This window comes from Lathamus discolor, chromosome 5, assembly GCF_037157495.1.
Source record: "Lathamus discolor isolate bLatDis1 chromosome 5, bLatDis1.hap1, whole genome shotgun sequence".
Lineage (NCBI taxonomy): Eukaryota > Metazoa > Chordata > Aves > Psittaciformes > Psittacidae > Lathamus > Lathamus discolor.
In genome coordinates, this window is record NC_088888.1 from 81,191,641 (window position 1) to 81,213,369 (window position 21,729).

Below are 21,729 nucleotides of genomic sequence, written 5' to 3' on the forward strand. Positions count from 1 at the left end.
TGCCTAAGGTCACTTTTACCAATGAACCACTATGCAAAAGGCTGAGACCAACCACATTCTCGTTGGAGGTGGATGCACTTGTGATAAACAGCATCTAAGGTCACGAACTGCAAAACTTTGCCAGCACTTTTGAGATATTACATAGATGTTGAAATACATAAAGAAACCCTAAGCCCTTACACATCTCAGTCCGCTCCTAACAATATCAAATCACTATTTACATCTGCATAGTGTAAATAAACAGCATTAAAGATCAGGCGTACCTTGAGCAAATAACGGCTCCAAGATTTGAGTTGCACCATCATGTTTATTTACATAACACCTCTCAGAAAATGCATCACAAACATGACAGAAACAATCAGCTTCACAATAAACCCAGGTAAGGGTTTTCTGTACATTTTTCAAGGATTAGAAATATTTTATTAGCTACACAGACACATTTATACATTAAAAATCTATACAACGTCCTTTTCGCTCCCAGTCTCCAAAACGTGTAGGTTCAGGGCCTTTCGGTCCGCCCCTCTCTTTTGTGACAGGATTGATTCCATCAGGGAATTCTAAAACGACAGGGGAAGTTTGTTAAAACACCTATAATGTTGACAAATACAAAATGTCACCACCTACGATGTTTGCCTTCTCCTTTTCATTTTCAAATACAAAATAAATTCTCTTGTTTTAAAGGCAATCCTGAGTTAAACATTTCCAAGTCATATAAAAGTAATGTCAAAGAGTTTTTTGATTCCAGTCAGCAATACATGTGATCATACTCAGCTATGCAAATAAAAAGCAACTCATTGTCCAAAGGCACTAAGCACCACAGTTTCTCATTAATTCCTAGAGAGAACTCATGCCGTTCAGGTACACCGTACCTATGTTCACTACATCCAAACACCAGCTCACTTTCTGTGTTTGCTTAGGTCCTAATTTTAAGCACTTGGGTTTTTTAGCTTAAATTTCAGTCAAGATTTTATTATTATTGTCTCTAAAGCACTGTATTTTCACAGTTGTCGATTCGTTCATCACCACCAGACTAGACACCCCTCTCACAGGAGGCACTATGAAATCCTAAATGGCTAAAATTAGACTTTTTACCTTCTAAAACACAGCTCAAGCTCCCTAAATTCCTGTGATGCCCGTTCAGGAGAGGGTGACTCTTCATAAATGGGGTATGAATGGGGCTCTCAGATCTCTCCGGTAAGCAATATGCTAAGCTTGCATATGAGCAGTGCTGCTTCTATTCCCAGTACCTTCCTAGCTGATGCCACCTACTCGAACACCATGGAGCTTTCTGCACCTCACATTCAATATCCTTATGCTACTCAGTGCTCCCTTACTCAGGGCTCCCTCTTAAGAGCAGTAAACTCACGCCACCTGTGCTGCACAGTGGCCATCCCACTAGGCATCACCAAGCCATGTAGTACTTTCTGGCACAGCACCATCCTAGGCTGTGTTTTCTCATCCTGCATTAGACTGCAGGGCTCCCCAGAGCTTCTGTACCCCACAACCTGCCTGGCCTGCTGATTCCCCAGAGCCTCCCATACACATGCATAACTTGGGGCTCCCTCAGTTGTACCCCTCACTCAGCCCTGGTGGGCAACGTAAGTAATGAGAAGCAGGGTTGAAAATGAGAAAACCCAGCAGAAATCCTGGAGAGCAGAGAAAAAGGACAGTGATGGAGGAAAACTCAGGTAGCTACAGGCTGTACAGAATGATATACTGGGATGCCTGTTTAAAAATTCATGTGGACCAGGACAGGAAATGTCAGTGTGTGAGCTCCTCTGGCAGTACAAGGAGTGCAAATGCATCCAGTATTATTTTGTAGATGTCATCATCCCAATATGCACTACTACTGATGTGCTGACAGTAGATGCAGAAGCTCAAAACACTTCTCCATGATAGCTGCATAGCACTGGGAATTCAAATCACCAGCTGAAACTTCCACTTTTCCCTAACAACACGATGGGAAGTCATTGTAACAAACCATCGCTGGCATTACATGTGAAAAATATACAGGTACAACTAAATTTAAAGCCAAAAGAAACCTTGAGTCTTGTACTAAACCTAGAACAAAGAAAAGAGCAAAATATAATGATTATGCATTCGTTTTAAATGAAGCAGCGGCGACATTTATCTTCTTGGGAATAAAAGGACACGAATTAAATAGCTGCTTGCACAGTAACTCCAACTCTGAGTCAGTTCTGTAGTGAGTCACAATCTGAAATTGCAACTATTTTGGAGATGATACTATAATTTTTCAGTCATTTTGTCATCTGGAAGTTCACAGTAATCTACTGATGTATTAAAAAAAGCTTGTCCTAGAGGCTCAAAATAGATAAACATGTTATCACTCCTGGCAAACAGCAGCAGAACATCACACTATGGCAAATAAGACAAAGCATGACTGCACTTTTAGTTAAGGTGTTTTGGGTCAGGGCCAACCCAACAAATATGGGAATATTACTAATTAAAAACAAGGAAGAAAGAGATTCTTTCTTCTCCTGCCTGATAGAGTACGTCTCTAGTGAGTTCAGCAGCAATGTAAGTGTGCTTCAATCTTGTCAGGTTTTCTAACTGCAGCCCCACTAAGTTCACTGGAACACAACACGAACAGCAGCAGTTCATTAGGTCTCCCCGACACTCTTGCTGGCTTGATCAACTCAGTACCTGCTGTTGCTTTCCAAAACGCTACCTGCAAGACACTACCTAGGAGACCGGCTGTCCATGAAATACAGCATGAATCAGAAATCTTTTGTGGACTTAGAACAGGCTTTTTGGATGATAAAAAGTAGCTGGTGCCCTCATCAGTCTAGCACCACAATTTGCAGCTGTACTGTAATACACCAATACCAGCTACATTACTTGGAATCATGCCACGGTTCATAGTGGAAACCACCTTTGGCAGACATTTGGCTCCAGCCTTGCTCAAAGGCAAATCTGACAATAGGTCAGGGCATCCAGGCAAACCTGAATAGCAACAAGAGGAGAGGGATCACAGTTTTTCTTGGTGGCTTGTCACAGCACTCCACCACCCTTGTTCTGAAGACTTTTTCCTTTATACACCATTTGCTGTAGCCTGTCCCCACTGCCCTGTCTCTTTTTTCAGAGCCATTAAATTTAGCAAGTGAATATGAAGTGTGCTGCAAGCCTATCCCTCTTCTTAAACCAACATGAGCACTGCACCTCAGGTCCTGCTTTTAAAACATGCCCTGCAGTTTGTAAAACATGACTTACTTTCCAAGGGTTCCTTCTCTACACTGAACTCCTCCGGTTCATCAAAGCGACCTACTGGTAATTTTGGTTTCCTGAGTGGCTGCTTAGCAGGTTCAGATCTTCCTCCTGTCTTACAGCTGGTGCTCCTCTGCGAGCTGCACAACAGTGATGACTCTATCAAACAAAAGGACGTGTAGCATCAGTGTGAGGGTCATACTGCTCCGAGCACCTCTGAAAAACTCAGAAAACTTCAGAAACCAGGGAGCAGAGGGAAGGAAAACAAACTCCAAGTATTAGTTTGATATTCAACTCACAAACACCTAAGCAATCAGCACCGATAATTATTTCTGGCCTGAGAAACATATACAGGCAAAACTGTGTTAGTTGTGTAACTCAGTTCACATAAACAGTGTATTTTAAAGTGCTTGAACTTATCTTCACTGCTATCTTCTTGTATTTTAGACTCTAAATAGTAATTATACTAGCACAGGCCAGTACATTCTGTTTGCCTGGAAAAGTCCTAACCTCCCCCAAGAAACCTGCTGATTTCCAGGTCTTGGCTCATTTCCAGCAGCTTTGGAGTCATAAAAAGCTTCTGCTTTCCCAAAAGAAAGTTTTAAAAAATAAAAATGCTGTTCCCTCATTAAAAGGTTTTCCAGAACACTGGTAGAGAATAGCTGGGCTTCCCTTATGATGGTAAAACAGTTCAGCTGGTAGTCAAAAGCAGGACAAACTTCCAGCACATTTAAGTTCAATTATATAACTGCATGCAAATGCTTTAAATAAAAATATAGACATCTTTCCTTTAAAGCCCTACTTTTTAAACATAAATGTAGGAGAAAACCTATTAATATCCATACCTAAAGTTCTCACAAGTAGAATAAAAACGGAGGAGCACAAATACTGCAAGTCATAAATCACAGAACAGTTTGAGTTGGGAGCGACGTTAAAGATCATCTAGTTCCAATTCCTCTGCCATGGGCAGGGACACCTTCCACTAGACCAGGTTGCTCCAAGCCCCATCCAGCCTGGCTTTGAACACTGCCAGAGATTGGGCAGCAACAGCTTCTCTGGGCAACCTGTGCCAGTGCCTCACCACCCTCATAATAATGTAATTCCAATAAATTCAAGAAACAATTCAGGAATCATGAACAAGCCAGTAAGTACTTACAAAGATCACTCAAAATGACTGCTATTTCTGCATTTGGCTAAATAGCCCAATGTCCGCAGTGAGCATAAACTACCCTCTGAAAGTATTTCGGCTATGGAGAAGTGCCTAAAGGAGCTCTGACTTTTCTTAAGAAGGAAGACTCAAACAGAAATGCTCCCTCTACCAGCCTTGGTGCAAAGTACTTGCAAGAACGATTATTCTACCTTGCTGAAGAGATCGTATCAGGAAACCTTTTCAAGCAGTGTGGATCTGACTCACCTATATATACACACCCACTAACGATCCACTTGTATTCCCACAATCAGCATATTCATTCATCTTAAGATACCACAGTCTTAAGGTTAAACCCTACAGTCACATGAACAGTACTATGCTGCCAACTGCTGCCAGTCCCCGGAAGGAGTAATTTTTTTCTTGCCTTAAGCATGACATAAGGGACTATCAGCAGTGAGGAGCCTACTCCTTCCACAAACATGGGATCTTTCTACTCCTGCCAAGCATCTTGTCATTCTTCAGCAAGCTGAAAGAGAAGCTAGCCACAAAATTAAACTATAGCTGATATTCTAGCACAAGTTCGAATAAAAGTCAGATTAAGGTACTGATATGAAACTGATTATCTCAGTCAACAGAGAAGCAGCAAAATCCCTTTTCCTATTTGTAATGCTTGATATTGTTGACCAAAATAATTCTTCTTGACACAGAGGTGACAGAAGTTCAGCATTAAGTACCTCTGAAAAAGAGGAACAACCAACTCTGTCAGTAAACAGCACTCTATAAGCAGATCTTTGACTCCTTCATCCTTTATGAGCTATCACAAAGCCAACCAATTTATTAATTATATACCTGAATTTAAAAAGAAGTTGAAAACTGCAGGTCTTTAAAGCTGCTGCACAACCAACACCTGTAATATCCAGTTTTTCCAAGTGGTCCTCAGACCACAATTTATCAAAACAAAGCCATCCCTGTGGCAGGAGCTGGGCACTCGGGCTATGCTCGGGGTGAAGAGAGGAGCACCAGGCAAACCCTGACATGAACCTGATGGCCAAATAGAGCCTATAAAGACACCTAACACTCAGCACACCCCTCCTATTTCAGGAATACTGCATCGGTAAGATCACATAAGTCTCAACTTCTGATTGAGAAGCGGCCTACCTGTAGCTCTCTGGAACAGCCTAAGATGTGTGTGCATGTGGGACATACACTGTTGGGCAGCCCACAGGCTATCTTATTTGCCCTCCAGCCTGGGTTTCTCCATGAACAAATCACCTATTTCCTCACATAAAGGACACAGACCAACTTCCAAAGCCACAGCAGTTCCCTCCAGCTAGTCTACAAATAGTAAACCACGCGTTAGTATTTTACTAGCGTTTAAAAGTTTGTAGCAACGGTAAGAAAACCTTCAGAACAATGAGGCCGGACAGCAGCAGATTTGCAATATAAGGGAGAATATTAGTATCTGGAATTAACAAAAAACCAACCCCCAAACATGAATCCTGTAGAAAAATAGAGTAAGAGGGGACGGAGCTGTGGGCTGAAGAAGCGGGGTCGGGCACGTCCCCCCTCACCCGCCGCCATCTTAGGCACCCTTCAGCAGCCCCAGCGCCAACAGTCCCGGCCGGTAACCCCCACCCAGTCTCTCGCTCATAACTCCCTGCGTGAGGAAGGGGAGGAGAGGCTGGGTACCCCGTCAGCGACAAAAGCCATCCCCTCCCGCCCTCCGCCCGCCTCTTACTCGCAACCCCAGGCACTCCGCGCAGCACTCGCAGAGCCATAGCCCCGCAGACGTAATACACCCGGGGCGGCGGAACGACGACGGCACGGCGCAGGCGCGATGCGCATGAGGAAGCGGGAGGCGGGGCTCGCCCGCCTAAGGGAATGGCAGGGGAACGGCGGTTGAGGTAATGGTGGTGGCTTCGGGGAGGGTGGTTTCAAGCGGCGTGGGACACCAGAGTCTCCCCCGCGCCGCGGTCTGTCTCCCGTGAACGGAGCGGAACGGATCCAAGTGCTTGATGGAAGCAGCTCCCGGCTCCTGCAGGTGCTCGAGAAATAAGCTGTAACTCTCTTCCTCCCCACTCCCGCCGCCCCCAGAACCTGCAACTAAGGCGTCTTCGTCTCTTCCGCGCAATAGTTTATGGCTGAAAGCACCTGTTTTTGCCCAAACGTGTGCATATAGATATATGAAAATTAAAATCATTGTTGGAAAAAGTTATGAGGAAATAGTGATCATTTAAATAAATTCAAAGTTAGCAGCGAATTATTTACATACTGTAATTATTTTAATATAATCACAGTTACCAGAAAATCACTTGAATAGCAGTAATTTAATAATAAACTTTTTCTCTGTCCTATGCCCCAGCTGGTGGCTTTTCTGAACTCCCAACAGGCATGGTCACCCTCCCCGGAAGAAAGCAGCAACCAAACCCAAAAGCGGACCCAGAACATTTAGACCAAGTCTTCTCAGTTGCCCCTGGAAAAAGTAACACCGGTGATCGTGGTTTGGAGCTGCAGTTAATTTTCTCCAGTTAATGTTCTTAATACGGAAACATTTGCCTTTTGTCACTTGCAACTTCTCCAGCTAACCTTGTTCTTCTGTAAAACAGAATTTAAAACACTCTGTCCACGGATACTAAGCTGCAGAAGGTAGCTTTCATTCAGCCCTTCTTGGAGTCTAAGACAGCATTTTGTGTTCACATCTAGAGTTAAGAAAGTGAATGTCCTTGGTAAATTAACAGCACCAACACTCCCTTGAGTTTATTGCACTACATCTGGCACTGCCTACACACCGAAAGTGACTGAATTTAACTCCCTGCTTTATGTGTTGACATTTTCTCAATCAGCTTTTTATAGCATGGTTAATTGGACATTAGAGACCAGAAACAATAGAAAACCCCTTCCTTTATCCTGACAGCAAGATACTGTGCCTCTGTTTCAGAAAGAAGAAAGACAAATTTTGGTGGTTCATGCAGAAAAAATACCCCCCCCTGCCCAAAAGCAGCAAGAAAAAAACATCTGTGCCAACTTCAAGAACTTATGTGTATGCTCAATACAGTAGAAACTGTCCTGAAATCCTTACCTTAAAAATATGCATACCAAGCTGTCTGCAGATATCAAGTAATACTAAGCTGTTCCTAAACAGCTTAACACAGTCCAAAAGATAATGCTTATATATACTCTCAAATGTTACGAAAACAGCAATGTAAGATTAACTAGGAACTGTTCACACCATCCTGCATGACATCCTTGTCTCTAAATTGGAGACATGGATTTGATGGATGAACCATCTGATGGATAAAGAACTGGCTGGATGGCTGCACACAAAGAGTTGTGGTCAATGGCTCAGTGTCCAAGTGGAGACCAGTAACAAGTGGTGTCCCTCAGGGATCGGTGTTGGGACCGGTCTTGTTCAACATCTTTGTTGGTGACATGGACAGTGGGATTGAGTGCGCCCTCGGCAAGTTTGCCAATGACACCAAGCTGTGTGGTTTGGTTGATACGCTGCAGGGAAGGGATGCCATCCAGAGGGACCTTGACACACTTATGAGGTAGGCTGATGCCAACCTTATGAAGTTCAACCACGACAAGTGCAAGGTCCTACACCTGGGTCGGAGCAATCCCAGGCGCAGCTACAGGTTGGAGAGACTAAGAACAGCCCTGAAGAGAAGGACTTGGGCATGTTAATTGATGAGAAGCTCAGCATGAGCCAGCAATGTGTGCTCACAGCCCGGACACCATGTACTGGGCTGCATCAAAAGGGAGCACGATCAGCGGGTTGAGAGAGGCAATTCCACCCCTCTACTCTGCTCTCATGAGACCCCACCTGGAGAACTGCATTCAGCTCTGGTGTCCCCATCATAGGAAGGACATGGACCTACTCAAGCAAGTCCAGAGGAGGGCCATGAAGATGATCATATATGAAGACATGCTGAGAGCTGGGGCTATTCAGCCTGGAAAAGAGAAGGCTCTGGGGAGACCTTACAGCAGCCTTCCAGTACCTTGCCTACAAGAAAGCCGCAGAGGGACTTTTTTCAAGGGCATGTAGTCACAGGACAAGGGAGAATGGCTTTAAACTGAAAGAGGGAAGGTTCAGATTAGACATTAGGGAAGAAATTCTTTACTATGAGGGTGGTGAGACACTGGAACAGGTTGCCCAGAGAAGCTGTGACTTCCCCATCCCTGGCAGTGTTCAAGGCCATGCTGGACAGGGCTTACAGCAACCTGGTCTAGTGGAAGGTGTCCCTGCCCATGACAGGGGGTTGGAACTAGGTGATCTTTAAGGTGCTTTCCAACCCAAACGATTCTGTGATTCTAAAAATAAGCTGCGGTCTTCAAGACATTTTTTCCCAGTCTACATTTATTGTATTGCTGTAAAAATGCGAAATTCACTTCTTCCTCCTGAATTATGTATTTCTAGATCTTGTGGCTGAAAGATAGTAAGTGTAAACACTGGTAAATACAAACATAGCACATGCCACAGGAATTTTTTACTTTGTGATTCAATGCTATGTTTTCTGTTTCCCTGCCTCTGTTCACTGATCATTTCTCTCTTACACTGCAGCTTGCCTTGCCAGGAAGGCTCAAACGATACTGTATTTTGCTTTGCTGTTCTAAAAAGCCAAGAATAAAAGACTTGGTGCTAGCACAAACTCTGCAGCAGGTCAGTTCAGCTGAGCAGAAGGCAGGTTAGCCAGGCAGCAAGTGTGCTGATTCTGCCTAAATGATCCCTATTCTCCTTGACCACCTCAAGAAGCTTGGTTATACAAATACCACAGCCAGTCAGGGCTTTGCAAAGAAGACTGACTTGGAATGAAGGGTGTTTTGTTTTCCATTGTGAAATCTCTTGGCTCGGCAGGAAAGCCTGGTGATTTCCACAGTAAACTGTGAGTTCTTGCAAGTAGCAGCCATTGCTAGATTTGTGGGATCAGAAAGTTTGATTTTGTTGGAAGATTCAAACACAAACCACAGAATTTCTTTATATACACGACATGCAGACAAGAGTTCTGACGCTCATTTTATGCAGTGACCTCCTAATAATATTGCTGAAAGCTTTATGAAGTAACAGCAGCAGCTAATGCCTTCAGGGAGCATGAAACTGGAAGCTATCTAAAGGACCGTTAAGACCTTAATTTTTCTCTCTCATTCTGTAAGCAGCATAATTCTCTTTCAAGCTGCTGTTGGATACCTGCATAAAGCAGAGGTCATCATTACTACAGGAAGATGAAGCCTTCATTCAAACAGAAGAGGGGCAAGATGGAACACTTTATAGCTGCTACTGCATCAAATGACACTGAATTATGTATATGAGCCCATATTCCCATCTAGTAAATAGAAATACGTGGGAGTAGGGGGAGTGTGTTATGCAACACATATGCAATTGTCCAAAACATCCAAGACTGCATGTGTTGTTCAGAGAGCAACTGCAACTGTGATGGTCTGCAAGTGCAAATATGAACTTCATATGCTTCTAGGGTCATTATTTTCTTACAACACATTCCTTTGCAACTTGGAGATGTCAAACAGCTGCAGTTCTGAGAGGGGTACCAGACCACATGTGGGCTGCAGTGGGCAATACAGATTAGGGGAGAGAAATGAATTTAATGTTCTCTTAATTTGCCCTGTTGCTTGATAAACTTAGATGCAAATACCACATGATTTCATTCATGCACCATCCGTTTTCCTCAAAGAACAAAGCAAACTCAAACCTCCTTAAATAGACAGGATCTACTATTAAAAATAAATAAAGTGGTTATTTCTGCCAGGGTATTTCTGCTTTGCTCATCACAGAAGCGCACTTTACACTTTGGGATTTTCAGAGAGATGCAGCAAGACAGGTATTTTTCACTAGTGACACAAACATCCAAATCCTTATACACTAAAAGCAGCTGACCTTCCTCATCGTGAACCAAGCGAAATTCTGTATCTCCCTTCCTCAGCTGATATTCACAATTTAGCCACTAGCTGACTACTATACTACTGTTAAATAAAAGACAGTTGAGACGTCAGAACGTAATTTAAGTATTTAAAACTTAGTAGCATCATCATAATAAAAGTTATTAATAAAGGTAGATGTTGTTATAGTGGGAATGTATTTCAGATATCTTTGTGTCATAAGGACTTGCCCAACACAGCTCTAATAAAATACCCTCTCAAATGTGCATGTCACTGAACTGTAGATGCTCATCTGAGCACCTTGTGAGCTGCAGAGAGAAAAAAATTACTACAAAGATTGTATTGTACAACAAACCATATCAAATGCCAAATCACTTCATTATAAACTATTATTGCTATATTCATTTCAAATAATACAAAGTCAGTACTTATATACAAAAAAGCCTACCCAGAATTTTGGTAATTAGCAGAACATTTCAGTTTCTTTAATCGCCTCCATTAGAGTAATTTGTTCATTTTATTAACACCAGATGCAATAACACAACGCTAAAAATAAACATGCATTATACAACAAATGTATATCTTTCAAAAAATGTTCATTACAATTAGTGTACAATTAGTAAATGCACAGGTAACTCTTTCTCCCCCCACCTTTAATGAATTATTGTTTGAAAGAGAGAAAAGGGAAGGGAGGAGAAACCAAACTTAATGCTATTCAGCACCAGTAGAAAGTCAACAGACCTTTAACATTCCTGTATATCAAAAACATTTTATCTGTATCACTAAACAGGTAAAGTTTACAATATTTTCCCATTTGAAGATGGATCGATTTATATTTACAATACTTTGTAGTCAATAAAACATTTTAACAATATTTAAAAATTGCTTAAATTCATAAAAGTATTGCAGAAATTTTTAACATGTACTTATTTTATGTACATACAAGGAAGTCCATGTAAAACTGTCCATATTCATCTGAAGAACTGACAGAGTAAGGAGCAATTTTAATACAGTTTGCAAAACTCCAATTATTTGAAGGCAGCTATCATGAAACATTCAAAAATCCTTAGTTGCCATTTGCTTCTGAACACTAAAGTTCCAGTAATAAAATTGAGTATGTAAACTAAAATGTTTTTGAGATCAGTAGAAAATATCTTCCCACAGGCAGAACATATTTAACAACGATGATAATGACTTTGTAGAACACTGTTACGCTGTAGTGATATCTGGACAAACAACGCAGCAGTGGCCTTTGCCAGACCCATGGGTAGAGTCGTTTTCAAATATCCAGTATTTTAGCAGCTCATTGTGTTTCCAGTTAAACTTCCTACAGTGCTAAAATACGACAACTGAACATGTACGACCTTATCAGGATTTTAAACCCCAATTTATTTTGGCATCCAAAGCCTGTTGTAAAAGGTAGCCAAGTGACACTGACTTCTGTCATCTGAGAGCCAATAATAAACCAACCGGAAGTACACACTGTGCTTTAATGTCCAAATAATTAGGTACCCCAAATTAAGAAAAAGTAATAGAAAAGTAAAAAGAACAAAATAAAAAAATATTGCACAGCCACATTACCTAGAAAGTAAAGTTGATGTTAAAAAGCCTTAAGTGTGGATGATATAAATTATCTTCCATATAAAAAGTATAAATATCTCTTAAAATACAGCTGCAGCTATACTTCAATACCACACACTATTTGATTCATCTGTTAATGAGGTAATAACCAAATCTCTTAGAATGCTATTCTCTACTGAAAATATTTTAGGGCAGCAACAAGAAAGAATTTTTCTAAAAATATTTCTGAATCAAGAACAGCAATATGTGCAGCTCTCCCTATGAGAGAATCTGCTGTATTGGGTAATGCATTAATTACATTATAACGAACCAAATTACATTCCTTATTCTGGAGAACTGGCAGAAGCAGGTTCTGTATCATTTCAGCATAAATTGGTCCTGCAGAGGAACAGAAAAGTTGTACTGAGTGAATCACCAGAAACATATACAGTTCTTTGACCTTGAACTCAAAAGTGAATACATTCCAGAGCAAGAGGTGCAATGATACGTGTTATGCTGGTGTTCTGTTAGAATATACAGGAAGCCTAATTTTGCCAGAAATGTTGGAAAAATAATTTTAAGCTATACGTTTTAATTTTGTGCATTTATAGAGAGAATGTGCTCATCAGTATTAATTTATTACGCTGTAAAAGGTATTTATGTGTCAATCTGTAATGCTAGAATCCGGTTGTGCTAGGATGTCTCAACAGTAAATACAACAACCAGGCATCACTGGAAATAGGAAAACCATCTTTTCTTTCAGTGCTAGTATTGAGCCTCAACTAAATACAGGCCATGTGCTTAATGCTGTAACTTGACGTCCTCAGAAGTCAATGCTATTTGTCCTCCCTATTCAGGGAACACAGAGGGGCTGTGTTCATCCCACCTAATTTTCAACGAAGGCTGTAAGCTAGAAATTTATTCAGTCTCATATCTTTCTACATGTAACAGAACAGGACAGATCCAGAAAGCAATTCAGCTCTCACATGGATTTTCTCTCTCCAGTACTACAAAGTAAGCCCAGAATGTCTAGACACATAATAGAGGTGCCTCAGTTAAGCACCCAAAATTTAAGTGGGATTAATCTGAAACTATGAGGTTTAACTTGCATGGTCTTCTTATTTTGCAGGATATTTATTACCTGATTGTTTATCCTTTAAAGCTGTTTTACACATCTCAATGCGAGCAGAGTGATAAGGAACATAACGATCCTGCAGAGATCCTACCAACACAATGTTTTTGAAGTAATGAAGACCTACAGGAAAAGAGAAAAAGGGATCTGTTACAACAAATGCCTTGACAATTACTACAGAATAAAAGAACATTTTACAACTGCAATTCAGTACCCATTTATTACAAGGTACAGTACAAGTTCCTGAAGCTGCTGATAGAGACAAAAGTGAAAAAAACTTCTTTTTCAGAGGTTATTTCCTAGTTTTCAGTATGTTGTACACTCCATGGGATGAAGACTACATCTCCAAACCAGGTCAGTTACAGAAACAACACTGAACAACTTCAGTATGTGAAAACCTAAATACATCTTCTAGGATTTCACAGAAAATTGAAAACCAAACAACAACAACAAAATCTATCAAATCTATAAAAGTTTACAGAAGATGCATCCACACTAGATCCTGGTTCCAGTCATCTTCAAATAGGAAATCTGTTTAGGTGGGTTTTTTTGTTTTGTTTGGGGTTTTGTGTTTTGTTTCATAGAATCACAGAATCATAGAATAGTTAGGGCTGGAAAGGACCTTAAGATCATCAAGTTCCAACCCCACTGCCATGGGCAGGGACACCTTACACTAAACCATCCCACCCAAGGCTTCATCCAACCTGGCCTTGAACACCACCAGGGATGGAGCATTCACAGCTTCCCTGGGCAACCCATTCCAGTGCCTCACCAGCCTTACAGTAAAGAACTTCTTCCTTATATCCAATCTAAACTTCCCCTGTTTAAGTTTTAACCTGTTACCCCTTGTCTTGTCACTACAGTCCCTAATGAAGAGTCCCTCCCCAGCATCCTTTTTGGTTTTGTTTGTTTGGGGCTTTTTGTTTGCTTTTTGCCTGTGCTCACTGAAGAACCAGCGTTTTTGGAAGATCAGCTAAATCAATGGGAGTTTTTTATCTGACATCTGATGAAAAATGACTGCAGCAAATCACACAAAGACACAGATGCCAGCTCCAAAACCGTGTACTGAGTTGAAAAGAGTGATAGGAATTCTCTGCAGGCTAATCTGTAATAGTTTTGTAAATTCTCTGGGAGGCTGTATATCTCGTATTAAGCTTTTTTGATATGCACTTTCCCTAGGGAAATACCCATCAGCATTCACATAAAGGTAGAAAGAAGACCAGGTGATCCTTAAAGGTCCCTTCCAACCCAAACTTCTCTCTGATTCTAAGTGAACTACCTAGATCTTTTAATCAACCTGAAGGAGGAAGAGGTATCCTAGGGAATCTTTAGAGGAACATCAGTCTACATCAATCAATATTGAAATAGACTGTCTTCATCACTGTGTGTGATATAACACAGACATAACAACAAAACAAAAACTAGGCTTAGGACATCAAAGATTAATAAATTAGGCATCTGACTTTTGGTCAGAGTGACTCATTTTTATGCTTTATATTCTGGTTCATAAAAATAATGCCCCTGCGCTTCCCTACCAGGATTCTTTCATTATGAAAAAGTGTTTGAGGGAGCTCTTTAGTAGGAGCCAGGAGGGTATTTCATACATGAGTTTTATTGTTAAATATTTAATTTGAACAGCACTTTGTGCCTATTGTGAAGAAAAAAGTCCAAGTCTTGTATCTTGAAGTTGTTTATTCTGACCTGGTTCATGTGATATATATAGACTGCATATGATTATATGGATGGGAGAGGGAGGAGTCAACATGGTGTATATAAATGCATAGAGGCTAGCAGCTCCATGGATTTCTACAACGTGAGATAACTCAAGCCATTTGCCAATGACAAGGAACTGCATGGTGTTCCGCAGCATCCCTCCTGCTCTCTTGGCAACCTATGGGACTACTTAGGACATAGGCACAGAACAATCTCTACTTAAGTGTACATGTGGACAAAGAAGCAATGTATCAGTCTTTCGTTTATGCAGCAATAAGAACTGGAACACCAGTCATCATTACATGTTCTTTTTTCACTTACTGCCTAGACATTAAATATATTCTGAACAAGAATACAGCTCAGTTAATTCCTATGATCCACAGCTTTATTTTCCCACACCACACATAATACTGTCATATGTACTGTAAGGATTTAAAAAAAGAATAAAATCCCATATTAAAATTATTCTGAGTAACTAATGAACCAATTTTTCTTGTGCAACAAAATTTTCAGCCACCGAATTAAGTTATTTCAGTCCCAAAATCTCATGAGGCCAACACTTTCAAGTTGTTGTAGTTAGGCAGAAATGCTGGAAGATTAAAACCTAATTCTGTCAGAACACATACATTTGAACTCATCACCTACTGAACAGATCACACATTTTCACAGAGTTGTCATTAACTAGGAAGTATTGACTAAAATTTTTAACAGGATTTGAGATAGCCTGTAAAAGAACAATCCAAGGGAAAGATCACTGCTGAAGTAACAACCTTTGTCCTATGTAACAAGATGTTCTTTCCTGTAGTAATGAACCTTTAATTGGCTTTCCAAATGTTTATGGTCATCCCTATCGCTTAATGGAATCTCAGTCTTAGCCAAAGTGAATTTAAGCATACACAGAGAGTACAACCACCGTGCCATTCATGTCCAGCAGTGAATTCTGAATAACTGCATTAGTCATTACTGAATTAATGATATTTATGAATTCATGAACAATTTTTCCAACTAATAGGTCAAGTGGAAAAATCTGGAACAGGTGGTTTAGAGACCTAGTAACTCACAACTGCAATCACAAAAGAATAAATCTATTTATATGTTCAGGCACCAGAATTGGATGTTCAGTCTGTCCTCTATCTGTAGCCAAAATCCAAGTAGTGATGGGAGATGGAGCCACTGTACAATGGGCTACTGATAATCTCTTGAGACTTGTGTGACAGAAAGGATGACAAAATTCCATGCCACTGCCCTTTAACTAATCCAAAACAAGTTATTTGAAATGGAGAGTATTCACTGTGGGGTGCCACAGAGTTCTTGACCATAATGAATTCTTGGAAGAGAGCTACAGAAGGCTGGGAAGTCCTTCCTCTTTGCAGAACTGATTAGGTTAGTCTCCATGCCATGCTACCAATAAGGATGCTATTTCAATTCTAGTCTTATCCTCATCATGACTTACAAACAGGCAGTATGTCAGGTTAAGAGCTGAAATGCTTTTTCACCTCCGCAAAGCTCAACAGCACCAAATAAGCTAAGCTGACATCCTGTAGAGAACAGACATCTCAAAGAAGAAAACATGTCAAGCATGCTTTATCACTCAAGTTGATCTGATGTTAACATGGATGCAAACAAAAAACAAACATCTTTTCCTCCTTTCAGAGATTAGGAAAATGCTCATTTTAAAGGGGAAAGATAAGGCAATAAACAAGCACATCAGAACTCCACTCTAATTGAGACCTCTGGAAGTACTAAGACATACAAATCTAAACCCACCTACTTTGACCTTTTCCAAGGCCAGGTTGGACAGAGCCTTGGGTGGGATGGTTTAGTGTGAGGTGTCCCTGCCCATGGCAGGGGAGTTGGAACTAGATGATCTTAAGGTCCTTTCCAACCCTAACTATTCTATGATTCTATGAAGTACACACATATCCTGGAAGAGACTATAGCTGTACATTCACACTTGAGAACTCCGAGGCACAAGATTACCAGGACTGTAGAGCAAACCTCCTGGTATTAAAAATCCCTCATCCATCAGGATGCCCATTTTCAGAAGAGTTTACTTTGGACTTTTTAAACTGAAAGAGGGTCGATTCAGACAAGATATTAAGAAAAAAAATCTTCCCTATGAGGATGGTGAGACACTGGCACAGGTTGCCCAGAGAAGCTGTGGCAGCCCCATCCCAGGCAGTATTCAAGACCAGACTGCACAGGGCTTGGAGCAACCTGGTCTAGTGGAAGGTGTCCTTGCCCATGGCAGGGAGAGGTTGTAACCTTCCTGTAGATGATCTTTACGGTCCCTTCCAACCCAAACTATTCTATGATTCATTCTATGATTCTATGACAAGGTCTAGTCTGATCCTGTGATTATAACATGCTCCTAATGCCCATTCATTGTGTTCTGATGTAAACAGGGATCATGAAGAGATTTGCTTCTGGATGTATTCCTGACTGCTAATGTGGGTATATTCTAAGTTTGAGAAATGGGACTTAAAAAAAGTTCAGAACTAAAGCTGAGGTAGAAAAACTTGCTGAAGGTTTTTAGTCCAAAGATTGTTGCAGGAAGCACTTCCACCAGTGAGCGAACAATTACAACTTGGACAGAAAACAGCATTTTGAAGTTTGCTTTATGGAAGCCACTCGCAGCAAACCATGCTTCTGACACACATCTTTATGCATTGTAGGAGAACAAGTTCTGTCCAAAGTTTTGGAGTCAGTCTACTTGCCAAGTCCTTAATTGCAAATGATCAATCATACTTAGTATCAAATTGGGATCTACCTCCCGAGTTTTCAGTTAATATTATTTCAAGGGACTGATAAGCTCAAGTTTCTGCAGGCAAAGACCAACTGATGGAACTGGACTCTTTGTTTTTAGTACATGTTCTGACCAGTGTACTGGCATCCTAAACAAGGTATTCACACAAAAAAGTCATGTCTGAAACCAAAGTAAAGCCGAATGTTACATGTCATTGACATTTCTTTTAGACTATCAGAACACCAAAACCAGCCTACTTATCAATGAAACTGTTCTCTCACTGCTACCTGGTATCATTCTCTGAAATAAAGATTTATTTTCACAGGATAAACTATTACATGGCCTGAAAAAATACTGTGTCATAACTTACACTTGAAGATAACACATATGTAGGCTTTTAAGGCTGCTGTAACAAGTTAACACGGTCACTCTTTCTGCTTTAACAAAGTTGAGGGCTAGGCAATGAAAGAGCTGTATTTGACTTTTAAAAATATTCTAGAAGTGTAACACTCTGTTAGTGCATAAAAGCAAAATGAGTTGACAGACAAACTGCATACAATGCTACACAAAAGCAGACAGTTAACCACCATCATCACCTGTCATTTGCTGTGATCTACCCATCACCTCAAAAGGCATTTACATTTTAAGACTCAATTCCTATCTATACACCAGAAACGGATACAGAGAATTGTTAAAATAAGTTATCTGTCATTCTGCCTTGACAGATTAATTGAAACTGAAATGTTCCCAGAGTTCACTTGTAAATGAAAGCTAACTTTATCTCCAATACTACATCTGAGGAAATTCTGCAAACAAAACGTACCTGTATATACTTCTGAGAGAACACTCTAGAGAGCCCCTTCTAAGTCACAGATAGCTATGTTGCAGTGATTGCATTCCCTTTTAATTTAAGGACACTAACAACACTAATGACAGCAACAACTTTGTAACTTGAGTTTTGTCACTTAGATCAATCACTGTTCTAGCATATAGTTATATTTACCAGGTGCAACATAACATGTCAACCAATTCACACCAAGTTTTCTGGTGTGAATAACAAACTCGAGGTGGTACCAGCTATTTTTAAACCAAAAATTAATGTGATCAAGACTAATGATAATAAGCATTTACTGCTTGAGTCTGAACCACACACGTCACACTCTCAGCTTTTATCTCAGAACTGGGTAACTATCATTCACTCATATCAAAGGATGAACTACAATAAACAAATGGCAGCACTGTAACAACTGTAACTGTAGGAAAACCTATTTATTTCTTACGGGACGCTTAAAATAAAAAATCCTATCAAAAGCTTTTTGGAGAACAGGAAAACAGAGGTAGAGAACTTAAAGAAGGTGCAAAGAGCAAGTTCTGGGTAACTGTTCCTTCAACTAGTAATGAAAGAATGACACTATACAAAGGAAGAGCTGCATGATTAGATAGATAGGAGAGATTTATTAATGGTATATTTATCATTTTTCAGTTTCATTTTTCAGTTGCAAACGTTCTTTTAAAGTCTTAAACTACTATTAAGTGAGAATGTTGTACCTGTTCAGAAGACTCACAATTCTTCTTTTTCTATTGTCACATACACTTTTAACAGGAGAAGCTGATTTTGCAAGCCCTCAGCATTAAAGCATCAAAACTCCTTCCAGAACAGGTTCTTTGAGAGAGATATGGGAAGAGAAAGAGTCCCAAAAATTTGGGAGCGGCAGGGAAGCTAACTGATGCTTCTTCTGACAATGAGACCCAAGAGCCTGAGGTGATCTTCAGCCATGAAGCACAACCTGGCCCCAAACTTTCAGAAAACACAGGTTTGGCAAAAATATTTGTCATAGATCCTCCTCGATGTGCTACTGTGATAGAAGCAGCTCTGAAAAGGAGTTACCAGAAATGTGTTCAAGAGTGCAAAATTTCTGCTGTCAACCGGTACTACTCCAGAATTCAGAACAGAGAACAAAAATGAGCACAAATATTTTTTTTCTGAATGGCTTCAAGCATCAGCATGCACTGGAGCTTCTTTTAAAGGGTGGAAGAGGAGATACCCTACTGTACTTCCACCTACAGTGACTGACAGAAAGCAGGAACGTCATCCATGTTGAGGCTAAGCAACAAGATGATATATTTAACAGTACGTTCTCTGGCAAATTTGATAACTAGAGCCACAAAGCACCACGCAACAATGTGGCTGAGACCTTGGCCCTCAAAACATCACCTGTGGATCCACAGCCAGCTTTAGGGATGATCTGAAAATCAGCTAGACCACAGCACAGTTGAAACAGCAGCAAGTTTTGCTGCCCTAGGGACTTTCCCAGCTGGAAAGCCAACATCTGAAGACACCACATGAAGCAGCAGCAACAGATGTTTCAGCATCTTAAACTCCTATTTTCCGATAGGATTGAGAAAAATCAACAGATGCTGCAGAATCAGGGTAATACTTCTCAATAGTGTTGTCCATCTCTTGAATGGAGCCTGGGGTAAAGTGATTTCTGTCAACACCTATGCTTAGAATCCCCATAGGGAACAATATGCAAATTTTGCATTGAAAATCTGAGAAGAGGAATGGTACAGTTAGGGGAACCCCAAATTCCTCTCTCCTGGTGTTTTGAGAGTCAAGCATGGCCAATACTGTATGTCCACTGAACGAACAAATTGATGACAGGACTGAAGCATGTGTTGTACAGGTATCAAGAGTTAAAGGCAGCAACACCTATAGTGTGCATACACCATATTAACTCACCCTCAAAGGAAAGCTTTCTTCCTTCTCTTTCAGGGAAGCATAAAGCCTGCTTTCTTTTCTCCTGAAATAAAATTATCAAACTTCCACATTTCTTTCTCTTTCTCCCCCAGCCTTTTCTTAGCCCTCAAACCAAGCCCACTGAAGGACCTGGAAACAAGACTCTGTATAAGGCTGTGGCCTGAGGTACAGCTCTTTCCACCTCTTCAGTAAGAAGGTAGAAATAAGAGACTGAGCCCTAACAGTTTTAGGCTCCTTCTACAGTTTATGGGGAATGAAGTCTGAAATGCGTGTCATGACTCTTAAGATGATGCTATCCATGTCTTTCAAAAAGCCTGTCATATAGAGGTCTGTTGTAAGAAATGTATGTTGTATTTCTGGAATAGACAACAATACTCAAATAACAGTGTCTCTAGTCATGTTGGAAGGTATACACATAAAAGCAAGGAATACAAAATTCCTTAAAGCCAACTGATTAATTAATCTGATTATCTCTACAAGACAGGTCCCACAGCCATACCCAACATCCACTGTGTAACTTCTCATCAGCTTGTAACTTCGGTTCAGGAAGAAACATTTATTTTCAAAATCTTTAAATACCAGTTCAGCCTTAAGTTTTACTTAACTGGCAACAAAATTACTTTGTGATAGAAGGTTTTGAACAGAAGAGGAAAAAAAATCCCATGGTTTTTCCAGAATCAGTTTTTGATCAACATTTGTATCTTATCCACGACATTTCTTTTGCTCCTTATTCTTTTCTCCTTCAACACCCCAAAGTTTTATATTCAAACATCTCAAGTCAGTCTTTTCCTGCCTGTATCTTTGTACTGCTTTGCTTTCAACACAGTATCACCTGTGACAACCTACGAATATTCTGAGGGAGAACCACGCATGGATTTTTCACAGAGCTCCATGAGCATCTCCAGCTCCACAACTGCTTGGCGGACACATACTGAGAAACACCTGTTGGATGAATCCTCAGTAACTTTATAATGCTTAATAGAAACTACCCCACAACTGGCACATTATCCACTGGCAAAATTGCCTCTCAGCCAACAGCTGAAATAAGAATATTCAAACCAGGGAAAATGGAATGACATCGTATGAATAATCTAGCCTGTTGGTTTTTTTAGCTATTACAGCAACTACAACTCCCCCTTCAACAAAACTAGTTTTTACCTAACAATCACAATGAAGTAATAAACAATGGCAGGGGGGTTGGAACTAAATGATCTTGAGGTCCATTCCAACCCAAACTATTCTATGATTCTATTCTATGATAACTAGTCAGCAAAATCTGTAAGGCAGATTTTTATGTTTATAGAACAGGTAAGAAAGGTAGACAGAAAGAGGTAATGAATGTAGATGTACTTGACTCATCACACTGAAATCACCAGTTTCAGTGGCTCAAGAGGAAGCTGATACATCTACAGCAGTCTAGCAGCTGCACTCAGAACTTCTGCTCATAGCTAGGAAGGAAAGTCACACAGTAATGATGCACCTCTGCAACGAAAATGGTTACTGTTTACTTGAAGAATATGGGACTAAAGTGAAAGCAACTCTTAAATAACCTG

General features: G+C 40.5%; 2 protein-coding genes and 1 long non-coding RNA gene across 7 annotated transcripts in view; 1 reads left to right on the forward strand and 2 right to left on the reverse strand.

Moving 5' to 3' along the window:
• Positions 1-287: 287 nt before the first annotated feature.
• Positions 288-6,219, reverse strand: SDHAF4 (succinate dehydrogenase complex assembly factor 4). 3 transcript variants are annotated; one of them, XM_065681449.1, is made up of 3 exons: positions 6,114-6,219; positions 3,232-3,384; positions 288-557 (listed from the first exon to the last, which is right to left on the reverse strand). In XM_065681449.1, exons 1-3 carry the CDS (start codon positions 6,151-6,153, stop codon positions 448-450), a joined length of 303 nt encoding a protein of 100 aa, XP_065537521.1. In that variant the 5' UTR covers positions 6,154-6,219; the 3' UTR covers positions 288-447. The 3 variants fall into 3 exon arrangements, with proteins under 3 accessions (XP_065537521.1, XP_065537522.1, XP_065537520.1); XM_065681450.1 differs by lacking the exon at positions 6,114-6,219 and adding an exon at positions 6,011-6,041; XM_065681448.1 differs by lacking the exon at positions 6,114-6,219 and adding an exon at positions 5,860-5,983.
• LOC136015464 (uncharacterized) lies at positions 6,151-10,141 on the forward strand. The gene is made up of 2 exons (XR_010613220.1): positions 6,151-6,648; positions 6,738-10,141. It is a non-coding gene; the product is annotated as an uncharacterized LOC136015464 (long non-coding RNA).
• A 497-nt stretch (positions 10,142-10,638) lies between these two features.
• The window catches only part of FAM135A (family with sequence similarity 135 member A), an 88,515-nt gene continuing 77,424 nt past the window's right edge, over positions 10,639-21,729 (reverse strand). For all 3 annotated transcript variants that reach the window (XM_065681446.1, XM_065681443.1, XM_065681445.1), the window contains 2 exons: positions 12,969-13,082; positions 10,639-12,226 (listed from right to left, as the gene is read on the reverse strand). In XM_065681446.1, coding sequence (XP_065537518.1) covers positions 12,021-12,226; positions 12,969-13,082 — 320 coding nt within the window. In that variant the 3' untranslated portion in view covers positions 10,639-12,020. The remainder of the gene's footprint in view (positions 12,227-12,968; positions 13,083-21,729) is intronic.